At 58.3% G+C, this 19272-nt stretch overlaps 1 protein-coding gene across 1 annotated transcript; it reads right to left on the minus strand.

Annotated features, from left to right (window-relative positions):
* Positions 1 to 4090: 4090 nt before the first annotated feature.
* FCN2 (ficolin 2) lies at positions 4091 to 16122 on the minus strand. The gene is made up of 10 exons (XM_075558848.1): positions 16033 to 16122; positions 11552 to 11663; positions 9665 to 9778; positions 8515 to 8568; positions 8215 to 8250; positions 7745 to 7777; positions 7052 to 7179; positions 6575 to 6704; positions 5361 to 5495; positions 4091 to 4418 (listed from the first exon to the last, which is right to left on the minus strand). Exons 1-10 carry the CDS (start codon positions 16120 to 16122, stop codon positions 4171 to 4173), a joined length of 1080 nt encoding a protein of 359 aa, XP_075414963.1. The 3' UTR covers positions 4091 to 4170.
* Between the last annotated feature and the right edge of the window lie 3150 nt (positions 16123 to 19272).

Here is a 19272-nt window from a genome sequence, read left to right on the forward strand (position 1 = left end):
GACACTCTCATCCACTAGCTAACCAAAGGGTTGTCAGTTCAAGCCCCCTCACCGACCCTGGAAGAGGAAGTGCCTGACCCTCTACTTCTGCACACTCTGGCACTGGACAGTGGTCTGCCACCCCTGCGGGGTCCCCCCGAGACAGAATCGGCCTGGCAGTAGTGAGGTGGTGACGCTCTCGGAACCCCAGGTGACTCCGAGCTAGAGCCAGACGGGCACCTGCTGTAGGCAACCTGGATCTTAAGCTTGTGTCTTTTCGAGGGACTTAAAAACGAGCACTTCCGTGTTTAGAAATCTGACCAACTCCACCTTTGTCGTCCCCAAGGGCACTTGACCCATTGGAACGCAGGCAGGGGCTCCCGTTGAAGTGGGCAATTGAGTGCTCGATGCTGGCCAGCGTCCTGTGGAAATCTTGCTGAATTCACACAAGATTCAGCAGGCTGCGAGTTGGTCACGTGTTTGCGTGTCATTGGTCCCCTTTCTAGCCGAGGGTTTCATGACAGCCAATCGAAGCACCGTGGAAGCGCTTGAGTATAAATTAAATTTATGAATGCGGCAAAGGTGTCGGAGAGCATTTAATTCACAGAGTTGGGAGGTGGCCCGAGGAGGGCTCGCAGGTTTCCTACAGGTGCGTATGAAAGTGTGCTCACCTCCAAGATCCAACAGTGCGGCACCAGAGCCAGACTGAAAGGGGGGACAATTAGCTCCTCAGCTTTTTAAACAGTGTCATTAATAAGCAGAAATGGTGCGATGTGAATTAGTTTTGAAAAACCAAAGAGATCAAAAGCCAAGCTGAACAATCTAGACTGTCTCTGCGTTGGAAATAATCTCATTAATAAACAGAAGGACCGATTTGAATGTGTTTTGATAAACAAACAGGGGCTACGCCAAATTGGGAAACAAAGCAAAGGCCGAGAGCCACCTCCGTCTTTGAAAGAATATCCCTTGAGGAGCAGAAGGGGAGGTTGGGATGTGTCTTTCTGGTGCCCGGAAGAGTCTTTTGTGAGCACAGAGCTGTCCCCCGGAGGATGGCACTCCGACAGGGCTCCGTCTCTTGACAGCTGAATTTAACCCATCTGCACCCGTGTCTTTATTGGTTGTTAAATGGATGGCGATCATTTTTCGGTGTGTGTTTTTTAGGTTGTTACAGGTTTCTTTGATTCTCAGAATTTTCTGTGTTGAGTTTGTTTGGTTCTTTGTGCATTTTCTTGTCATTTTCTTATTATTTACCAGGTCCTTTTAATCTTGATGAAGCTTATTCCTTTTCTTCGAAGTTATACCTCATTATTAATTATGTTTCCCAAGTTTAACACAGTCCGTTTTCTTGTGAAATCTACCTGACACTCTCTCTATTGTCATGTTTGTATCCACCTCTCTCTCTCTCTCTCTCTCTATTTGAATGTCTGCATTGCAGATTGATCTCTCTGGCTCCCTATGATCAGTCTTGCAAATCTGTTTGACTTTGTTTACCATGATGATTGGGTTGACTTCTAGGTTGTGCTCTCAGGAGTCTTCCTTTGCCTCTGATTTTTGGCACGTGTGGTTACTCTGCACTGGGCTGGTCTCTTTTGGAGTCTATCCTGATAGAGGGCCTTCTGTCCTTGCTTGGGTACTTTCTCCTCTCCCGTGATGGGAGGGATGTTTTCTTCCAGGAGGTGAGGTCTTGGACATTTCTCTGTGTGTCTCTTCTGTTTGGTGGTTTGTTTCTTCCTGTTCTGGGATTCTTGTCACACGTGTGTTGTTCCTCTTCCTGGTGCCTCACAACTCTCCCTGAAAGTGAAAAATCTTTCTATGGATCATATTCCTGTCATTTGGTGTTGAGAGAATTGTCTTCAAGCTCGAGAATCCAGCTGGCCTTTCTTTGATGTAACAGATTGTCTAGTTCTAATATCTTAGTATTGAGATTCCAGATGTCTGTGTCAGTCCGGGTAAACTAGAGAGACAAATCCACAGAAACTCATCTGTGTAAGAGAGAGCTTTATAGAAAGGGTAAGTGCACATCAAGAAAACATCCCAACCCAGCGCTGCCCAAGCCCACAAGTCCAATATTAACCCATATGTCCAACACCGATCCACAGTCCTCCTCCATCTCACAAAACACACACAATGATGCCGACTGCAGGAGGAAAGCCGAGTCAGTGAGCATGTAAGCATCTCAGTGCTGGCAGGGATCTCCACATGGCTGCTCCAGCACCCAGGGCTGCATTGGGGCAGTTCCATGTGGCTTCTCCTCAGGGATGTCTTGCTGGAAGTGAGCCTTGCCAGCTGAAGCAGGGAACTGGCTAAGGCAGCTGCACCCTGGTCCAAACATCAGAGAGCAAGAGACCTGAGAACTAGGAAGGCGAGGCTCACCGAGCCATTTATCCCTCTGCCCTTCAATTAACCCCACATGTGTTTATCGGCCAGGTTGGCACAATAAGCTTTAACTATCTCATGGTTCCTAATTTTTCAGTGAATTTTTTCCAGTTTGCTCTTGAAGTATTTTCCTAAAGACTTCTACAGTTTTGTCTGTAACTGTCTCAATCTTTTTTTTTGGGGGGGGGGGTTCTCCATCTGTTGATGGTACCAAAGAATCATATTTCTGCCTTGGTTCTTTTTTCCTTCTTTGTATGTTCTTTAATTATCTATTGTCTCCAAGACATTGTGATGGTTTAAATTTCTGTTTGCTTGCTGATCAGGGTGCTACTGGAGTGGGTGCTGGTCCTGTCCACTAGCTGCACCTCTTGGAGGCGTGAGAACGGCTCAGTGTGTGGATATGATTGTCTCCAGAGGTGGAGTGAGACAGGGATGATTAAAAAAAAGGAGACAGATAGCCCCAAGAAGACGTGGTTTGTCTGTGCCCTGGGAGTACAGGCTCGGCACACTCAGCTCTCCTCTCCCTTCTCTGAGATTCAGGGCTCTCAGTTTTACTCCATATCGATTCCCCCTGTTTTTTCTGCTGTGGTCGGTTTTCTGCAGTGCATCCGTCTAGGCCATCATATGTTGACGGGAAGCCTAAGGAAAACCTCTGCTGAGATTGAGTGGTTCCAGGAGCGTGCTCACGGAAGCTCCTTTCCAGAGAGCTGGCATGCCCCAAATGACGGCTGGGAAGAGAGAGCTGGTCCTCAGCCTTAGGAAATTCTCCGCGTTTCCGGCACAAGGCCCTAGCTAACCCGCGGAGAGTCGCCGTGCAGTCCTTGTTAGCTCCTGTCCACAGTGGCTTGTCTGGGCTCACAGCATCCCCGTGGCCGTTGCTGGCATTGCTGTGGTTCCTGGGCCACGCCACCTCCAGAGGGCTCACCTGGAAGCATGTTCCCGTACCTGGGGCCCTCACGCCTCTATCACTCACCTGCCGGGCTTCCATTGTGTTTGTTTCTGATGAGGGGTGCCTAGGAACGGAATGCCCCTTGTCTAGATGTCCCTGGGTCTGGGAGACTCACCTGGGTAAATAGAGGCTGGGGCAGGGGGCAAGGAGTGGTACAGAGGGCTGAGGGACCTGGGACCAGCCACCTAGTGCAAGGTTGGGTAAACACCACCTTTAGGGAAATGGAGAGCCAAGGTGCAAGGCTTTATGGGTCTCGTAACCTTCACCACAACCGCCCAGCTCTTCCCGGGGCAGGAGAGCAGCCTCCAATGTGGGACGGAGCCAATGGAGCGGCTTATTCCAATAAAACTTTATCGACAGCAACAGGCATGACTGGTCTCGGTTTGCTGATCCCTCCCTGACTTAGGTCGTCTGAAATTTGATCTGTCCAAAGGATGTTCCGATCCCACCTACTGAACCAGCTCCCAGGGAAGCCGTGGCTGAGGTTGGGATGTGGACGTTGAAATAGACGAGCCATGCACACAGCACAAAGGAGCAGGCGGTCACCCAGCCACGTCTTTATTGCATGCTTCATTCTGAGGGAAACTTGGTTCTCTCATCCTGGCTGGTGGGAGAGAGACCAGAGAGGTGTAAGTGGCACGAAGCCGTGAAGGTCCCTGAAGACAGGCAGAGCTGGAGGCGCCTCCTCGTTTGGCGTGAAGACAGTGCTCAAGGGACCATGATGTCCCTGGGTGGGCGGGGCCCTGGCGGTAAAGGGTGGGCGGGGCCCTGGCGGTAAAGGGAGCTTGGGTGGGCGGGGCCCTGGAGGGTAAGGAAGCTCAGGTGGGCGGGGCCCGGGTGGGCGGGGCCCTGGAGGTTAAGGGAGCTCAGGTGGGCCTCAGCTTCATCTCCGACACCTTGTAGCTGTAGTTTACCCCCTTCCCCGTCTTCCAGTTGATGCCGTTGGCGTAGCTCTCGTGGGCCCCGCCGAGGTAGCGGCCATTCAGGTTCGACACGTGACAGCTGATATACCACCAGGCTCCCTTGAATATCTCTGCACAGTTTCCCGTATTCATGTCATTGTCCTGGTCTTTGGTAGTAAAGGGCCTGTCCTTGTGAGACGACAGAGAGTCCCCTGTCCCCGAGGAAAAGTGGGTGAGGGTGGTGCTGGAGAAGTGCTGCCCTCAGGAAGTCCCCTAACATCCACCCAGGCGGACTCAGGAGCAGGGACACTGTCGCCTGCCCCTGGTCCAGGGTTCCTGCCTCGCCTCACATGGCCTCCAGTCGGCCCTGCTGCTCTCTGGGTCCCACCGAGACCCTGAAGACTACATCCCCTGGAGAGCCCCCCTGCTGCCAGGCAACCCTCTGCCCCGGGCTTCTTCCCTGCCAGACTGTCAAGGGTGGGTGCCATTCCTACCTCCATACACACCCTCTTGATTTCGCAGAGAGCCCTAGGAGGACTGGGAGCTTGAGCCCTTGCACCCCTCACCAGCCGGGAGCCTGGCCAGCCGTAGCTCAGTTCAGCATGGCCCTCCTCCTACTCCCTCAGCCCCTGGGCTCAGGCTCAGCGTGGTCTCCCTTGCACCCTATCCTCAGCTTCACCCTCGATCGTTGGGGCCTCCCCTGGGGGCCCGAGGTGCCCACGAATGTGAGGAACATAGCTCTCACCACCAAGCCTCCCCCCAGGAGTGCTGGGAGAGGGCCTCCTGCTGCTGCAGCGTCCTCCCAGCCTCCAGGAGGCAGGAGGTCCCTGAGACCAAGAACTGCCCTGCAGGCACATCCCCTTGGAGCCCAGGCTGGGCAGGAGGGGCTGTGGACACGAGCGAAATGATCGCCTGGCCCAGAGCTGGGAAGTGACTGTGCAGGACAATCCGCTCCCCAGCAGCAGGCACTGAGCAAGGAGCCGGAAGGGGGCACATCACGTGACCTCGTGCCTGGAGATGCTGGAGTGAGTGTGTACTCACAGATGGGGGAGCCCGTTTCCCAGGGAGGGGCAGGGCCAGGCTTCCAGCTCCAGCCTTGCTGCCCCAGGGCCCCAGCTCTGAAGCCCAGGCCCCTGGGCGGTACAGACCCTCACCTGCAGTGCCCTCCACAAAGGCCCCCAGGAGGAACTTGTACTTCTCCTCCTCACCAGCCATCTGGAAGGAGCTGTACTTGGCAAACTGATGGTTGCCCTGGAAGTCCACCAGGTCCACGCGGAGCTCACTGGTGCCTGGGCAAGGGTGTGAGGTCTCAGCTCAAGGCCATTTGGCCACTAGGTGTGTGTTGGGGTGGGGGTGGGGGCGGGGGAATTCTGGAGGGAGGTCTGAGGGGGCAACCAGGCAGTTGGGGACCACCCGCAGCTCCGTGGGAGAAAGACCAGGCTCTCCACTCCCCTGGGCAGTGACAGCCGGGGAGCCCACAGCGGGTGGGCACTGCCCTCAGCGCCGGCTCGATGGCGGTGAGTTTGTTTCATGGTTATGTGAGCAAGCACCTTGGGGATGATATGAATTTAGAAACATCTGCCTCTCTGGTCCTGCCACTCCCCCACCGTGTGCGCGGAGGCACCGGAGGACGCTCATCTCCACGGAACGCACATGCTACTGGAGTGGCCGCTGCGCCCCAGCACCCGGTGTGTGAGCCGTGGTCCCACCCACTTCCCTTTGCAGGAGGCATGGAGGCCCGGAGGCGATGCCTTCCCAGTGCCCAGAGCCTCGCAGTGGGGACAAATGTACCACGCGTTTGGAGCCTTCCCCAGGGCAGACAGGTAGCTGAGGGTGAGTGGAGTTGGGGTGGGGACTTTGCCCTCGGGGTGGGTGTGCCTGGGTAGGGTCTCCCACAAATTCTGAGGCAGGAGAGGCTGGGGAGGGCCTGTCACTACCCCCCAGTGGATTCTGACTCATAGGAACCTCAGAGGACAGAGTAGAACTGGGTTTCAAAGGCTGCAGATCTTCTGGGAGCAGACAGCCTCGTCTTTTTCCCGCAGAGCGGCTGGTGAGTTTGAACTGCTGACCTTGCAGGTATCGGTCCAACGGGTAACATGATACACCCCAAGGGGTCCTTGGGGAAGGTCTAGGGTGTGAGGTAGAGCAGTGGGGGGACATGGGGTGGGGGGCCCTTATTCTGTGGCCCCAAGGTGCTCAGGTGTTGGGGCCAGAAGAAGTCTTCGCCCTGTGGCCCCATACCCCTGGTCCTCCTGCTCTGAGGGCCCAAGGCAGGGCCCACACCCATCACAGTGACGGCATGGGCGTCACCCATGCTTGGGGGGGAGGGGCTGGTGAGGGGCTGGCAGTGCGGACAGCAGAGTCTCACCCTGGGCTGTCAGCGCGTGAATGTTGTCATTGCCCAGCCAGAACTCTCCCAGCTGGCTGCCGAAGCCCTGCTTGTACTCCGCCCAGTCTCGGAAGAAGTCCACAGAGCCGTCGATCCTCCGCTGGAAGACCTGGGGGCAGAGGGGCTCGGGCGGTCGCGCTCTGGACACTCAGCCCCGGGTATGGCCCTGACCCAATGTGCGAACAACTCGGTTCACGGCGTCACCAGCCCCCACGTGGCCTCAGCACAACCCAGATGGTCAGCAGCTCCTCAGGTCACCAACTCAGACATAGAGCTGGGGGCCCCACCCCAGACCTGGGTCCCGTACAGGGTGACCTCACCCCACCATCAGAGAGCACAGGGAGGGACTGTGCTCAGTGAGTGAGTGAGTGGGGGAAACTGCTGCAGCCCAGAGTGGGAGACCATCAGGAGGGGCGTCCCAGGCAGCCTCTCCCACCCCAGTGACCTAGCACTCACAGTCCAGCCCCCTCCGTCCGTGTGCATGTCACACAGCACCATCAGGGGCTGGCAGTCAGGGAGGAAGATGGTGTGCCAGCCACTCAGCGTGTGTCCTCGGGTCAGTATCTCCTTGCAGCTCCGAGGTCCTGGGGGGAACCGGGCACTGGGCTCCAGGACGGGGCCTGGTCAGTGGGTAGGGCAGAGGGCATGGAGGTAGGGGCCCCGCTCAGGACAGAGAAGGGAGTGTGTGAGTGAGTGTGTGCAAGTGTGTGTGAGGCAGTGCATGTGGGTGTGCGAGCATGTGTGTGTGTGAGTGTGCAAGTGTGGGTGTGTATGTGTACATGTGACAGTGTGTGAATGTGTCTGACGGTTTATGTGTGATTCTGTGTGTGAGTGTGTGAGAGTGTGTATGTGTTTCAGTGTATGTGTGTGTGTGAGCGAGTGTGCCTGTGTGAGAAAGTGCGTGTGTATGTGTGTGCCTGTGTGCACATGTGGGGGTGAATATATACAAGAGGGCATCAAAAAGGTGAAGTAATGGCATCTTCCCAGGAACTTTCAGGAGCCACTCTCTTGTCCGGCAGTGCTGTTTGAAAGCTTGGCTGAAGTGGGAGGAGGGCCGGGCAGACGCTCTGGGCTGAAGAGGGTGGGGGGTGGGGCTGGGTTCTGCCTGGGGTCTAAAAGCAGGCGAGGAGGGGTGGGGCTGTCACCCACCTGTGTGGCATTCCTGAGATGCCCCGGACTCTCCTGGGGTGAAGGAGGAGAGAGAAAACACACATCATGTCGTGTGTGGGCAATGCGCCCCTTGTCCTTATCCATCCTGGACTGGGAAGTGTGGCCCTTATCCGGGACCTTCCAGCATGAAGGGGGCCCAAAAAAGACAGCTCTGGTCCTGCAGCCCTCGTGGCCCCAGGACCTGACATCTCTGCGTCTTTATCCATTGGACCACTTTCTTTTCCTGCACCAGCGGGACTGAGCAGGTCTCACCATGGCCTGAGAAGTCACCACACCTGTACGGTTCACCGTCTCACACACACCTGTGGCTGAGTGTGCATGTCTGGGATGGGTCAGACCTGTCCTGACCCCCACACCATGGCAGCCTCAGAGGGGAAGCCTTGCCCTAGGTCCACCCTGAGTCCAGGTCTGGACATGACCTGCACAGCGGCTCCCACGAGACCACTCACCTTTCCCTCCGGGGGCTCCCTTCTGTCCTTGGGCTCCTGGGAAAGGAGACAGGGTCAGCTGGGCTGGATGCTCCCATGGACAGGGGAAGGCGACTCTGGATGGGGTCACCCACTTTGCCACTCCTGCCCACCCCCCTCAGAAACCGCCTCTGGGCTGCTGTCGGCTACGCCAGAGCCCCTAGGCCTGGCCCGGGACCTGTCTGGGCAGTGTGGGCTCTCCAGAAAGACAACGTCCCAGTTCCCAGCCCCATACCACTTCTCTGCAGTGGGCCAGGGGCTCCCCCTTTGCCACGGTCTTACCTTTGGGCCCAGGTGGTCCCGCTTTCCCAGGAGCTCCTGGGGGGCCACGTTCTCCTGAAAATTCCAAACACACATCATGTAGACAAGCCGCCAACCCATTGGCCTTGCTAGTCAGAGAGGGGCTGATTCAGTGCCAGGGCGCAGGGGTATCCCCGCTCTGTACACACCCGGAGCTGGGACCACACCCTTCCTCCCTCAGTCCTTGCTCCGGGTAATCCCTCCAACCACGTGGCAGGCCGGGTCTGCCCCTCTCAAGCAGAGGATGCCAGAACCTGGGTCTGCGGTGCTCCGGACCCCAACCTGCTGTTGGGCAGGTGGGCTTGGCCCAGTCCTGATGGGTCAGAGGCCCGGTAGGTGGCCTCAGTGCAGGGTGGGCAGAAGGGACAGGGCCTGGGTCCTGCTCAGGGCTGATGCACCTCACTGCTTGTAGGAATGTGGACCAAGGGAGGCTGGATCTGGTTCCTTTTCCTCTGTGTGTTCAGCACAAACGTAAGGGACAGTGTCCCCACCCAAGGGTCCACCACCCACAGGCCTGAGAACAGACCCTGATCCCAACCCCTTAGAATGTGGAAGCCCTGGGAACCTCCAAACACACGTGTCCTGTCCCTACTGTGGCATCCTCATTCTGCCAATGTCCCTTGAATGCCCCCAGGTACAGGGAGCTCACCCCCACCCAAGGCAGAGCCTGGCTGAACCCTTATCTCAAGCTCAGGCAGCAGAACGCCCCTCCCCCAATCCATGGGAGCACAGATCTATGCCTGGGTGGGGCTTGGGGATTTGGGGTTCAGAAAGGATCCAGAGTTCAAACGCCCAGTCTGCCCCTCAGCAGTGTGGGGGCTGAGGGCCCTTTCTGACCTCTCTGAGGCCAGCATTTAGGCACAACATGGTGCTGGGCAGAGTCTGGCCCAGAGTCACATGCAGCTGGGCTCCAGGGGCAGGACCAGGTTGTGGCTAAAAGATTGGCTTGCTCTCCAGGGCCAGCCAGACCCTCCACTGGGCCCTGGCCCTAGTCTCCTGAGTTGGAGCTAAGGGGGTTCAGTATTGAAGCCCCCTCAGGCCCACCCTGAGATCTGATGCAGGAAGGGCAAATCAGAGCCCCCCTCACCTCCCCACCCCCATTGATACCGACCCTGGCCAGCCAGGCACATACCTCTCTCTCCATTAGCGCCAGCTTCTCCCTTGGGCCCTGGGGCTCCAGGCACCCCTGGGCACCCTCTGAGAATGCTGAGCTTGTCCGAGCCCTCCAGGCCCACCACCTTCACCTCTGCAGGAAGACACAGGGGCATCACCAGGCATATCCTGGTGGGGAAGGCCCCAGGGCTGGCAGGCAGCCCCCCAACCCTGGGACAGCAGCCAAGGTGTCCATTAAGCCTCTGTCTGTGGAGGGTCAGCCGGCAGTGAGGATCCCTGCTGTGGTGGGGCCTCGGTGTCTGCTCTCTCTCTTCCTGGGGGGCTGGCCAGTGATGGCCTGAGGGAGCACCCAGATTCCCAGTCACTCAGCCCTCTCAGCCTCGGTGCTCACGGCCCTCAAGCTGACTCTGACTCCCAGTGACCCCGCAGGACATCATAGGACTGCCCCGTAGGCCATATCTGGACGAACTGCCCGTGGCTCTCTGAGGCTGTTACCGGACTGGCCCCTGCTCCCTGGAGGGGGTGGGAGTAGGGTCTACATCATGGGGAAGACAGGCTAACATTTGTCCCTTTAATCACATTGACATTTCTTGAGGAAGGGGGGACAGGGCCCTCAGGTCAGGGTCTTGTCCGGGGCTGGTGGCCAGGCCACGGCAGCCCTCCCAGGAAAGTGTGCACTTCTACTTCCTTTTCATCAGGAGCACGTGCTAACCTAGGACGTTTACCCAATTTTCACGTGGATCGGAAATCACTTGCCGATAATAAACATCACCGATGGGCCACTGGCCACTGTGTCAGGGGTGGTGGGGGGTCAGGAGGGGTGTCTCCTCCCTAACTCAGTCCCACTCCACTCGCTCTTGGCTAAACTGTGAGGACTCCTCACTGCCCAACCATAAAAGGTATCCTGGAGGGGCACTAAGCTGGGTGCTGACAGAAAGGTCAGTGGTCCAACCCCCCCAGCTGCCCCACGGGAGGACGACTGGACGCTCAGCCTGCTTGCCTGAGGGTCCCCCAGCCTTGGAAACTGAGACAGTGGCTCCACCCTGCCCCAGAGGGTCACCATGACATGGGACTGGCTCCGCAGCAGTGGGCTTGGTTTGGGGCCAGGCCACTCCTCAAGCATGTCCCTTCACCCCTGGACCCTTGGGGCATTGAGAAGTGGCCCCTCGTTCTAAGGAATGACTATCGGTGGTCAAGACATCCTTAGGACAGGTTCTCTGGGGAAGGAGAAAGTGGGACACTCCTTGTGGGACGGCCATGGCCTCTTGGGGAGACCTGGGGGTAAGGCCTGAACTCCAGGCACACAGTGCCATCTTGCCTTCTGCAGCCCAGATCTGGGAGTGTCCCCCTTCCCTGAGGGCACATCCTGCTCAGCCTGTGTCCCATGAGAAGGCTCCTCGGCTTGTGACCCCACAGGGGTGACAACTGTGGGCGGAAGTCTTCCAGTTGCCACCTTCTCACACCACCTTGGACATGGGCTGTCATGACTGCCCCTCTCAGAGCCCAGGTCTAGAGTCTTGCCAATGGGGATGCTAACTGAGAGCCTGGAGCTAAGGTCCACCCTGCAGTCCAGGCAGTCTGCTTCAGCACAGCCTGCAGAGCACAGCCGACATACAGTGTCACCCAAGGTCCAGTCAATGGGATGGCCAGTGGGACGACCAAGGACAAGGACGGAGGCTCCAGAGGACGCATGTGCCGGGTCCCGGAGGCACTGGGAGCTGATTCCGTCCTGTCTTCTAGCCTCCAGGTAAGGCTGCACCTGCTCCCGGGAGCCTCCTCCTTAATCCATGATGAATAATGTGGGGCGTGAGCAATGGAGAAGACGAAAGGGAGATGCCTCCCAAGACAGCCAGGAGCTGACGTCAGCTGACCGGCTGAGGGTCTGCTCACCTGAGTCCCGACTCACCTGGGCAGTTGTCCGAGGCCTCGGAGGCCAGGATGCACAAGATGGCAATGAGCAGGACGGTGGGACCCATGGCCGAGGCGCGGCTGGCTCCGCAGCTCTGGTCTGGTCTCCGCTGCAGAGGGCACGCTGCGCTCCCGCTTTTAGGTGGGACAGCTGACTGCCACCTCCACGGGACTTCTTGTTTCCTGTGGGAACAGCCCCTGCCTCCCCGTGGAGTTGCAGGCGATCTCGGAACACGACCCTTCCCTGCTGCCCTCTCACTTCCTCCTGGGTTGCTTCACTTCCCCTCCGCAAGAACACGTTCTTCTCACCCGCGGGCCCCCCTCTGGGTGTGCCTTCAGGAAAAGCCTCGCCCTGGAGTGCCCTGAGATCCTGGCACGCTGAGCTCAGCACCCTGGCCCCCCTTCTATGCCATATTTTGCAGCTCATTTGCAGAGAAAGGCCTTCTGCTGGAGGCCTAGTCTGTGGGTGGAGAGATCCCTGGGCTGCAGGGCAGGGGTGGGTGGGAGCACCCGTGGGCACAAAGGGGGTTGTTGTTCTTGTTGACCATCCAGTCGGCTCTGCGCCCCAGACCCCGTGCACAGCAGGAGACCCCGCCCAGTGCCACGCCGTCCTCACAGCTGCTCCTGTCTGTGCCCGAGCCCCTCGAGGCAGCCCCTGCTCGATTCCAGCTTCCCTCAGGAGGATTCCAGGACAGTTCAGGGGAAGAACCAAAATGTAAAGTCCTGTGACCAGCCACAGCTCAAGGTCCTGTCATTGTGAGGGGCTTCGCCAGGTCTCCCCTGGGTCCTATGTAAGGTGGGTGGGGATGGGTAAGGAACGCTAGCTAGTGGACGCCATCAGCCCCTTAGAAGGAGGAGCCTGTCCACTCCCGTCCAGAGTGGCCATCTCGGAAACCCACAGGGCAGCTCCACCCTGTCCTACAGGGTCGCTGTGAGTCAGCATCGACTCCATGGCAGGGAGGGTTTTGGGGAGGGGGGGCTCTTTGAAACCACCAGCTGCTCCTCAGGGAGCCAGACGAGGCTTCCTATTTCTGGAAAGTGTCGCCGTCTCAGGAGCCCACGGGATCCGTTCTCCTAAGTCTTCAGGGGTGGCTGTGTGTCAGGACCGACTGGCTGGCACAGGGTCAGCTGCGCGAGTGTCCAGCATGTGTCTCTTCCGCTCTGATGCATTGTGGGGCGAGGAGGAACAGTCTCTGCTCTCAAGGGACCAGCTAGAACACCGAGAGACAGCAGGGCCAGCCCCCTGCCACGTGGGGTGAGACCATGACGACGCCCCTCCACCACGGAGCCTAACTGGTGTGTTGGCCATGCGGGGTCGGAGACAGAAAGTCCCCTGCTTGTGTGTTTCTCCATCCTGTCACAGGCCGAGGTGGGGTGCTCCTGACAGGGTACCTGTCCTCTCTCTAGGACGTGGCTTTGCCCCTTCACTATGTACCCCTATATTCTAGTTGACCCAGGGAGCGGGGGATCCCCAGGACTCTGTCTGTAGAAGCCTCGAGGAGAGGCCCCTCCCTCTACTCACACCACGGTGGCTGGGGTGGTGCCACGGGAAAGCCTCTGCCCATTGGGAGAAGCTGAGTGACAGAGCTTCCTGCATGGCCCAGAAAAGAGGAGGCAGGGGTTTGGGAGACACAGGGACCTGGGCTCACTACCTGGGGAGCGTACCTGTCCAGGTGGCTGTCTGCATGGTGTATGCTTCCCCGTCCGTCCCTTTGCATGTCTGTGTCTTCATTGTCCCCCAGGCTCACCACGAGTGGATGGCAGGGACCGGGTCTCTACAGTGCATTCCTCGTAAGCAGCATGGCGCCAAGTCCTGCCTCTCTCAAAGAGGCCGCTTGCATGACCCTGCCTTTTGAATGTGCAGTGTTGGGTTGGCTTACGTTGAGTGTGATTGTGGGTGTGATTGCGTCCAGTGTGCCAGCTTGTTACCTGTCTTCCATCCCCCACCTTCCTCTTTGGAGCCCGGGGATGTAGCACTGAAGCCCTTAGCTGCTCGCCCGGCGGGCAGCGGCACAAACACACAGCTGCTCCGGGGAGGAGGGTGTGGGTGCTTCTGTGAAGATCACAGCCCCAGGGGCCATGGAACCGGTTCTCTGCCCCGTAAAGCCGCTCTGACGTGGACTCGACGGCACTGGATTTTTGTCCCCATCTGTGGCAGTGGCATCATCTGGGGTCAACTTGTGGAGCGGTGGAGTCTAGCCTGTCAGTCAGGTTGCCGCAGCTGGAGGCCCTTCTGAGATAAACCGCTCCCTGGAGGCCAGCCACACAGAGACGTTCTGCTTGTCGTCCTGCTGACAAGCCACATGGAGCCCCCAGATGGAACCAGAGCCCTGGAGCTCAGACCCGCGTCAGCGCTGAGATGCTTCCGCCACCACTGGATCCACAAGACTTCCCATCCACTGGCCTGTGACCTTCCTGCATTCGGCCTCACTGCATGTGTTGCGTGAGTCTGGAGAGGACTTCATAGATTGGTGTTGGGCCTATGGGCTAATCTCGGACTTACGGACTTGATCTGGACTGGGCTGGGCTGTTTTCTCAATATTCAACTGCTCTCGTTTATAAAACTCTTTCTTCTACACATATGCGTCTCCCCGGACTTGTTTCTGCAGGCCCCTGGACTGGCATGCTGTTTCTGTTCTTTCTTGTCATCCTTTGGGCGCCCAAGTGCTTGTTACTCGCCCCCTCGGTCCCAGCCTCTCCCGGAGCGCCTCGTTCCACCGCCCTACGTGAGCGCGCAGCATCCTCCAGGGATGGCGACGGGCACGCTGATCGCCACCGCCCCCCCAAGCGCTGCAGCACCTCACTTCGTGGGTGAAGCCCTCGCCTCGGCTGGTGTCCCCAAGATGGCCGTGGAGTTCACTCCTCTCTGTGCTATAAACTCTATAACAAGCTTGTATTTGGGTTGGCCTGAAAAGGCCAGTTGTCTTTTGGCAACATTTTTGACGAGGGAGGGAAGCGTTTCCTTCCTTCCCTGGGACTGCCTTCCGGCCTCGGACCAGGGAGGCCCTTCCGCCTACAGGGGTCCCTTCAGCACGTCCGCAAGGGCATCTGCAGGGGGCACGGGGTCCCAGCGCTCACGTTTCTGAAACGCCTTCGGTTAAGCACACGTTGCCAGACGGGAGGGCTGGGTGGTGTGGTGGGTGGAACTCAGGGCCTGACTCCAAGACCAGCCGTCCAGAGCCAGCAGCCATGCGGCGGGGAAGACGGGGCTCCCGCGAGGATCTGCAGCCTGTCAACCACAGGGAGCAGCAGTCCTTTGTGGTTGTGTTTCTCGAAATCACTTTACGGGGTTCTTACAGCTCTGATCACAAGCCACACAGCCATCCTTTGTGCCGAGCACGTTTGTACCTAGTTTGCCATCATCATGTCCAAAGCTTTCTCTTCCGACTCGAGCCCTGGGGAGGGAGTGGTCCACTGTGCCTCCTGCGGCCACGGTGAGGGGGACCCACCGAGTGACACGGGGTGCTGTTAGCTCATTGTTAGCGTCTTAAAACGGAGGGTCCTGACTCTAAGGCCTGGGCGCCTCTTGGGTTGGTTTTGGTTGGGTTGGTAGATGGGAGTTGTCGGTTAAGGTTTTTTGCCTCTCAGGCCCTCAACAACCGGTGTGTGCATATCTTCCACCAAGAATAATGCCACCTTCTCCCTCCTCTCTGGGTCTGATGAACGCTGTGAACCGTATGCAGACCCTGAATTCTGTGTCCGTTCCCTCAGAAGGAGCTGAGTTTGGGGCCGGCAGGCGAGGAGCACCCTGCGGGACCACCAGGAGAACCAGACATAAACCCGGCCTGCGTGAAGTCACGGAGATGCCAGCTTCCAATGGCTGGCGCTTCTTTGTTGTCAACTCTACGACCTGCTTAGTTACTTTGTGGAGTCAGCCACTGTCCCAAGTCACAGCCTCCCCCCCCCCCCCCGGAGCTGCTCGGGAGGCTTGGCTTTGGGCTTTGCTCCGGAGGTACAGCTAGGCTCCTCGGGTGGAACAAATGGCTGAGATACCTGGCGACTAACCTAAAGGTAAGCAGTTCAAATCCACACGAGGTGACTCAGTAGATAGACCCCCTGATCTGCTTCTGATGGCTGACGGCCGCTGGATGGGCTCCCTGGTGGTGGGAGGGCCCAGCTGCCGGGGTTTCCTCTCTCTGTCCTGCTGTCTATCCTATTCCTTGACCTGTGAGACCCCCTGGGGTTCGGTGGACAGCCCGAGTGATCCACAGCCCATCGGACTCCGTCGGACTTGAACCCGACCTGCTTGCCCTGAGCTGGGAAGCGACGGTCATCCCTGGTCGGGGTCTTTGTCCTTCCAGCTGCCCTCCAGGCTCTTGAGAGTCTGCTGCAGTCGGGCAGGAATAGGAGGGAGCTATGCCAGCAGATTTGGGGCTTCCTCTTAGGGCTTCCTCCTTTTCAGGATTGCCCCCCTCAATGTCCACCCCAGAACTCTCACCAAACTGTTGAGTCTGGGACAGCCCTGCCTTCTGCTGGCACCTGCTCCCCAACCTCGTGGGGACCGGGAGGGCCCTGCAGGTGGAACTTGGGGTGGCCCTGCAGTCTCTTCAGTGCGACACCCCGCTCCATTACTGGCTCCCCACCTTCCAGTCACCCTCCACTGCCCTCCAACTGGGGACTTTGCACATCCAGCCTCTAATGTGTCATTGTGTCGGCAGCAGAGGTGACCCCGCATAATCAATCTTGCGTTCTCCAGAAGGCTCGCACCAGCACGGTGACATTTCTAACTTTGTAGCTACAGAAGGTCTCCCCGAGGAAGTGACATTTCGGTAGAGAGCCGAGCGTGCCAGCGTCTGGGGCGAGACTTCCAGAAAGCGGAGAGGGTGTGGGTGGGGCCACGCCGCAGCAGAGCCTGGCGAAGGAGGGGCGTGGTGGTAAGAGCCAGATGGGAGATAAGGGCTGTCCTGGGGTGTCAAAGTGAAGCCCTCCTCCCCCTGTGGTGCATCTCTCCTGAGCCCCACCCCTCATCTGGTTCCAGAAGGTCGGGGCCTAGAGGCTGTGTCTGCACCCTCAGCACACCCTGTGAGCCCGCGCTGGGCCTCTACTGGGCTGCCTGTCTCCATCTGGCACCTGCCACCAGAGCCAGGACAGGCCCAAGTGGCTGGACGTCACCCATGGTTCTACTGACGGGCTGAGCACTCCTCTCAGGGCTCCCACACGCTGCTGGGGCTGGGTGCTGTCGAGCCAGCTCTGACTTCCCATGGCCTTTCACGGAACCGAACCAAGCCCTGGCCCAGCCCCTGCCGTCTTCATGACTGCTGGTGTGTCTGAGTGTCCTGCGGAGCCCACTGTGGCAGGCTCTCGTTGAGGGCCTCCGTGGCCTCCGCTGACCCTCCACTTGGCCAAACCTGGTGTCCTTCTCCCACGACCATTCCCTCCTGGTGATGAGTCAGAGTCTCCGGGAGAAGCACTCTCCCGTGACCCACAGGTTTTCCATGGGACACCCTCCCCCCCAACAGGAGGGCTCCCATCTGGGCAAGGACTGGCACTTCCTGGCTGTACCTCCCATCAGAGCCTGAATTGCTGGGTGCTGACTGCCACACTGGTCTGTACTTCAGCCAGAGTTGGGGTCCCCTGGCTCACAGGCTGCTCACGGCCTGGCAGGGGCCCACGTAGGAGGGTGGGATGGTTCCTGGGTGTGCCCCCACTGCACAGAGGCATCTCTATGGCACCAAGTGCCCCCACCACCCTCACCAACACAGTGGGTGCAGGTGGGCTCCCAGCCTCAGTTGCAGGAGCGAGCTGACTGGGAGGATCCCACCTTGGGGACCCCAGGGTTCAGGGCTGGGCAGGAAATCCGGGTACCCCTTTGTCCTCAGCGTCCTCAGGACTAAACTTGGCTCTGGTGACAAGAGGTGCCCAGTGGTCCCAGGGTGCCCAGGCCAATCACGAGGACCAGGAGGGCAAGGCCCCAGAGAGAGTGAGTCAGAAACCAAGCTGTGAGCGGGGCCGCCTTGCAGGAGTGTGTAGTGGGATTGGTGCGGTTCCCACACGGAGCTGGCGGTGCAGAACACTCGGGAGCTGCCATCTGGCACCTGGTGCCTTGGGTGGGCTGGGAGTTTTCCATCTGCCACTCAGCCAGCCCTTGTTAACTCCTGTGGCCCAGAAATTCCCTGAGAGGGTTGAGCCTGTCAGGAGGAGGGTCTTTCCCATGGAAGGGAGAGGCAAGTGGCAGGCAGATCAGAATGAGAAAATCCCATGAGACTCATGATCCCTGCTTGGATTGTTCACCTCACCTCACCCCACCCGGGGCCCTCCGCAAAGCCTGGGGTCAAGGCCACATCAAGGCAGACTAGTGACCCATGGCTGGAGCTCCTGCCCTGAAGTCTGGGCCCAGCTGTGGAACGCGGGGCTCCCTCCAGCCAGCTGGGGGTGCCCCACCCTCCTCTGTGCCGCACCGCCTTTGGGAGGAAGCTCAGCTTCCTGCAAACTCAGCCCCTTCCAGTGGATGGACCTGCAGAGCTGTGAAACAGGGAACGGTCAGCTGCTTGCCCGGAGGTGGAGACTCTGGTCCACTCAGGGAGGGGCAGCTCGGGAAAAACGCCTAGCCACCGACTGCTGCTGGGAAATCAGACCTGGAAAACCCGATGACGCCCAGCTCTGCTCTGACACATGGGTGGGTGGCCATGAGTCGGAACTGACTTGACAGCCAGCAGGGCACATCCAAAGGCGTCCCAGAGGTGTGCTTGGCAACTCCCACATGACACCCCTTCTACCTTCTCTAAGGCACCCCTTTCCCGCCTGCGATGGTGAGGGTTGATTCTCAGCGGGTCTGCAGGTGCCAGCCCCAGCCCCCGGGATGAGATCCACTGTATGCCGCCAATCCATTCCTAGGGGCGGGGCTTCCTTAGGGGTGTGGCCTGCTTCCTACCTCTGGGGACATTCTGGCAAAGCATCTTGCTGCTCCTCCGCTGACCTCTGGGTCTTTGGACCGGCGTCAGCGGCCTGCCCTACGACCTGCCCACTCTTAGGCTCGTCCAACCTGCCTTCTGGAAGAGGCCCCGCGTGTGAAAGCCCAGAAGGTCGGCTCCGACCAGCAGTCCATGGGACCTTGAGGTATTCACCTCAAGACCCCTTGGGGCCCTAATTCTGCGTGAAAGATGGTCCTTCCCCAGCTGAGCTTTTGGATGACTCCTTCGTCCTCGCAGCCTTCACGAGTTGTTTTATCAGAGGCCCAGCAGGAGCGGCCTACCTGGACAGCTAGACGGCCACCTTGTGACACAGCCACCACAGACACGACTGGTGCATGTGTGCTGTCCTCTCCCCACCCACTGGACAGTCTGTCCAGATTCTCTTTGCTCTTAAGGAGTCCTTTGCCAGTGTCTGATCTTAAAGTCAGTTTGGGAAAATCCCAAAGGGGAGTAAAGCTTTTTTCTGTCTGCAGGGTCCTCAAACTTTTAAAACAGGGTTCACTGTCCCTCAGACCTGTTGGAGGGCCAGACTATAGTTTTAAAAAAACTATGAACAAATTCCTATGTGCACACTGCACATATCTCATTTTGAAGTAAAAAAACAAATGGGGCAAAAACAATGGGCGGACCGGATAAATGTCCTTGGCGGGAGGCATGTGGCCCGCGGGCCGTAGATTGAGGACCTCTGGAACGTGTCAGTGCTTGGCATATGCCCGATAACTGGGCTCCTCTCAGACCCGTGATGCCATCTGCTAATCCATGAAAACAAACACTTTCAGATCAGAATGCTTTTAGGAGCGGGCACCTT

Source organism: Tenrec ecaudatus, chromosome 10 (genome assembly GCF_050624435.1).
Source record: "Tenrec ecaudatus isolate mTenEca1 chromosome 10, mTenEca1.hap1, whole genome shotgun sequence".
Classification (NCBI taxonomy): domain Eukaryota; kingdom Metazoa; phylum Chordata; class Mammalia; order Afrosoricida; family Tenrecidae; genus Tenrec; species Tenrec ecaudatus.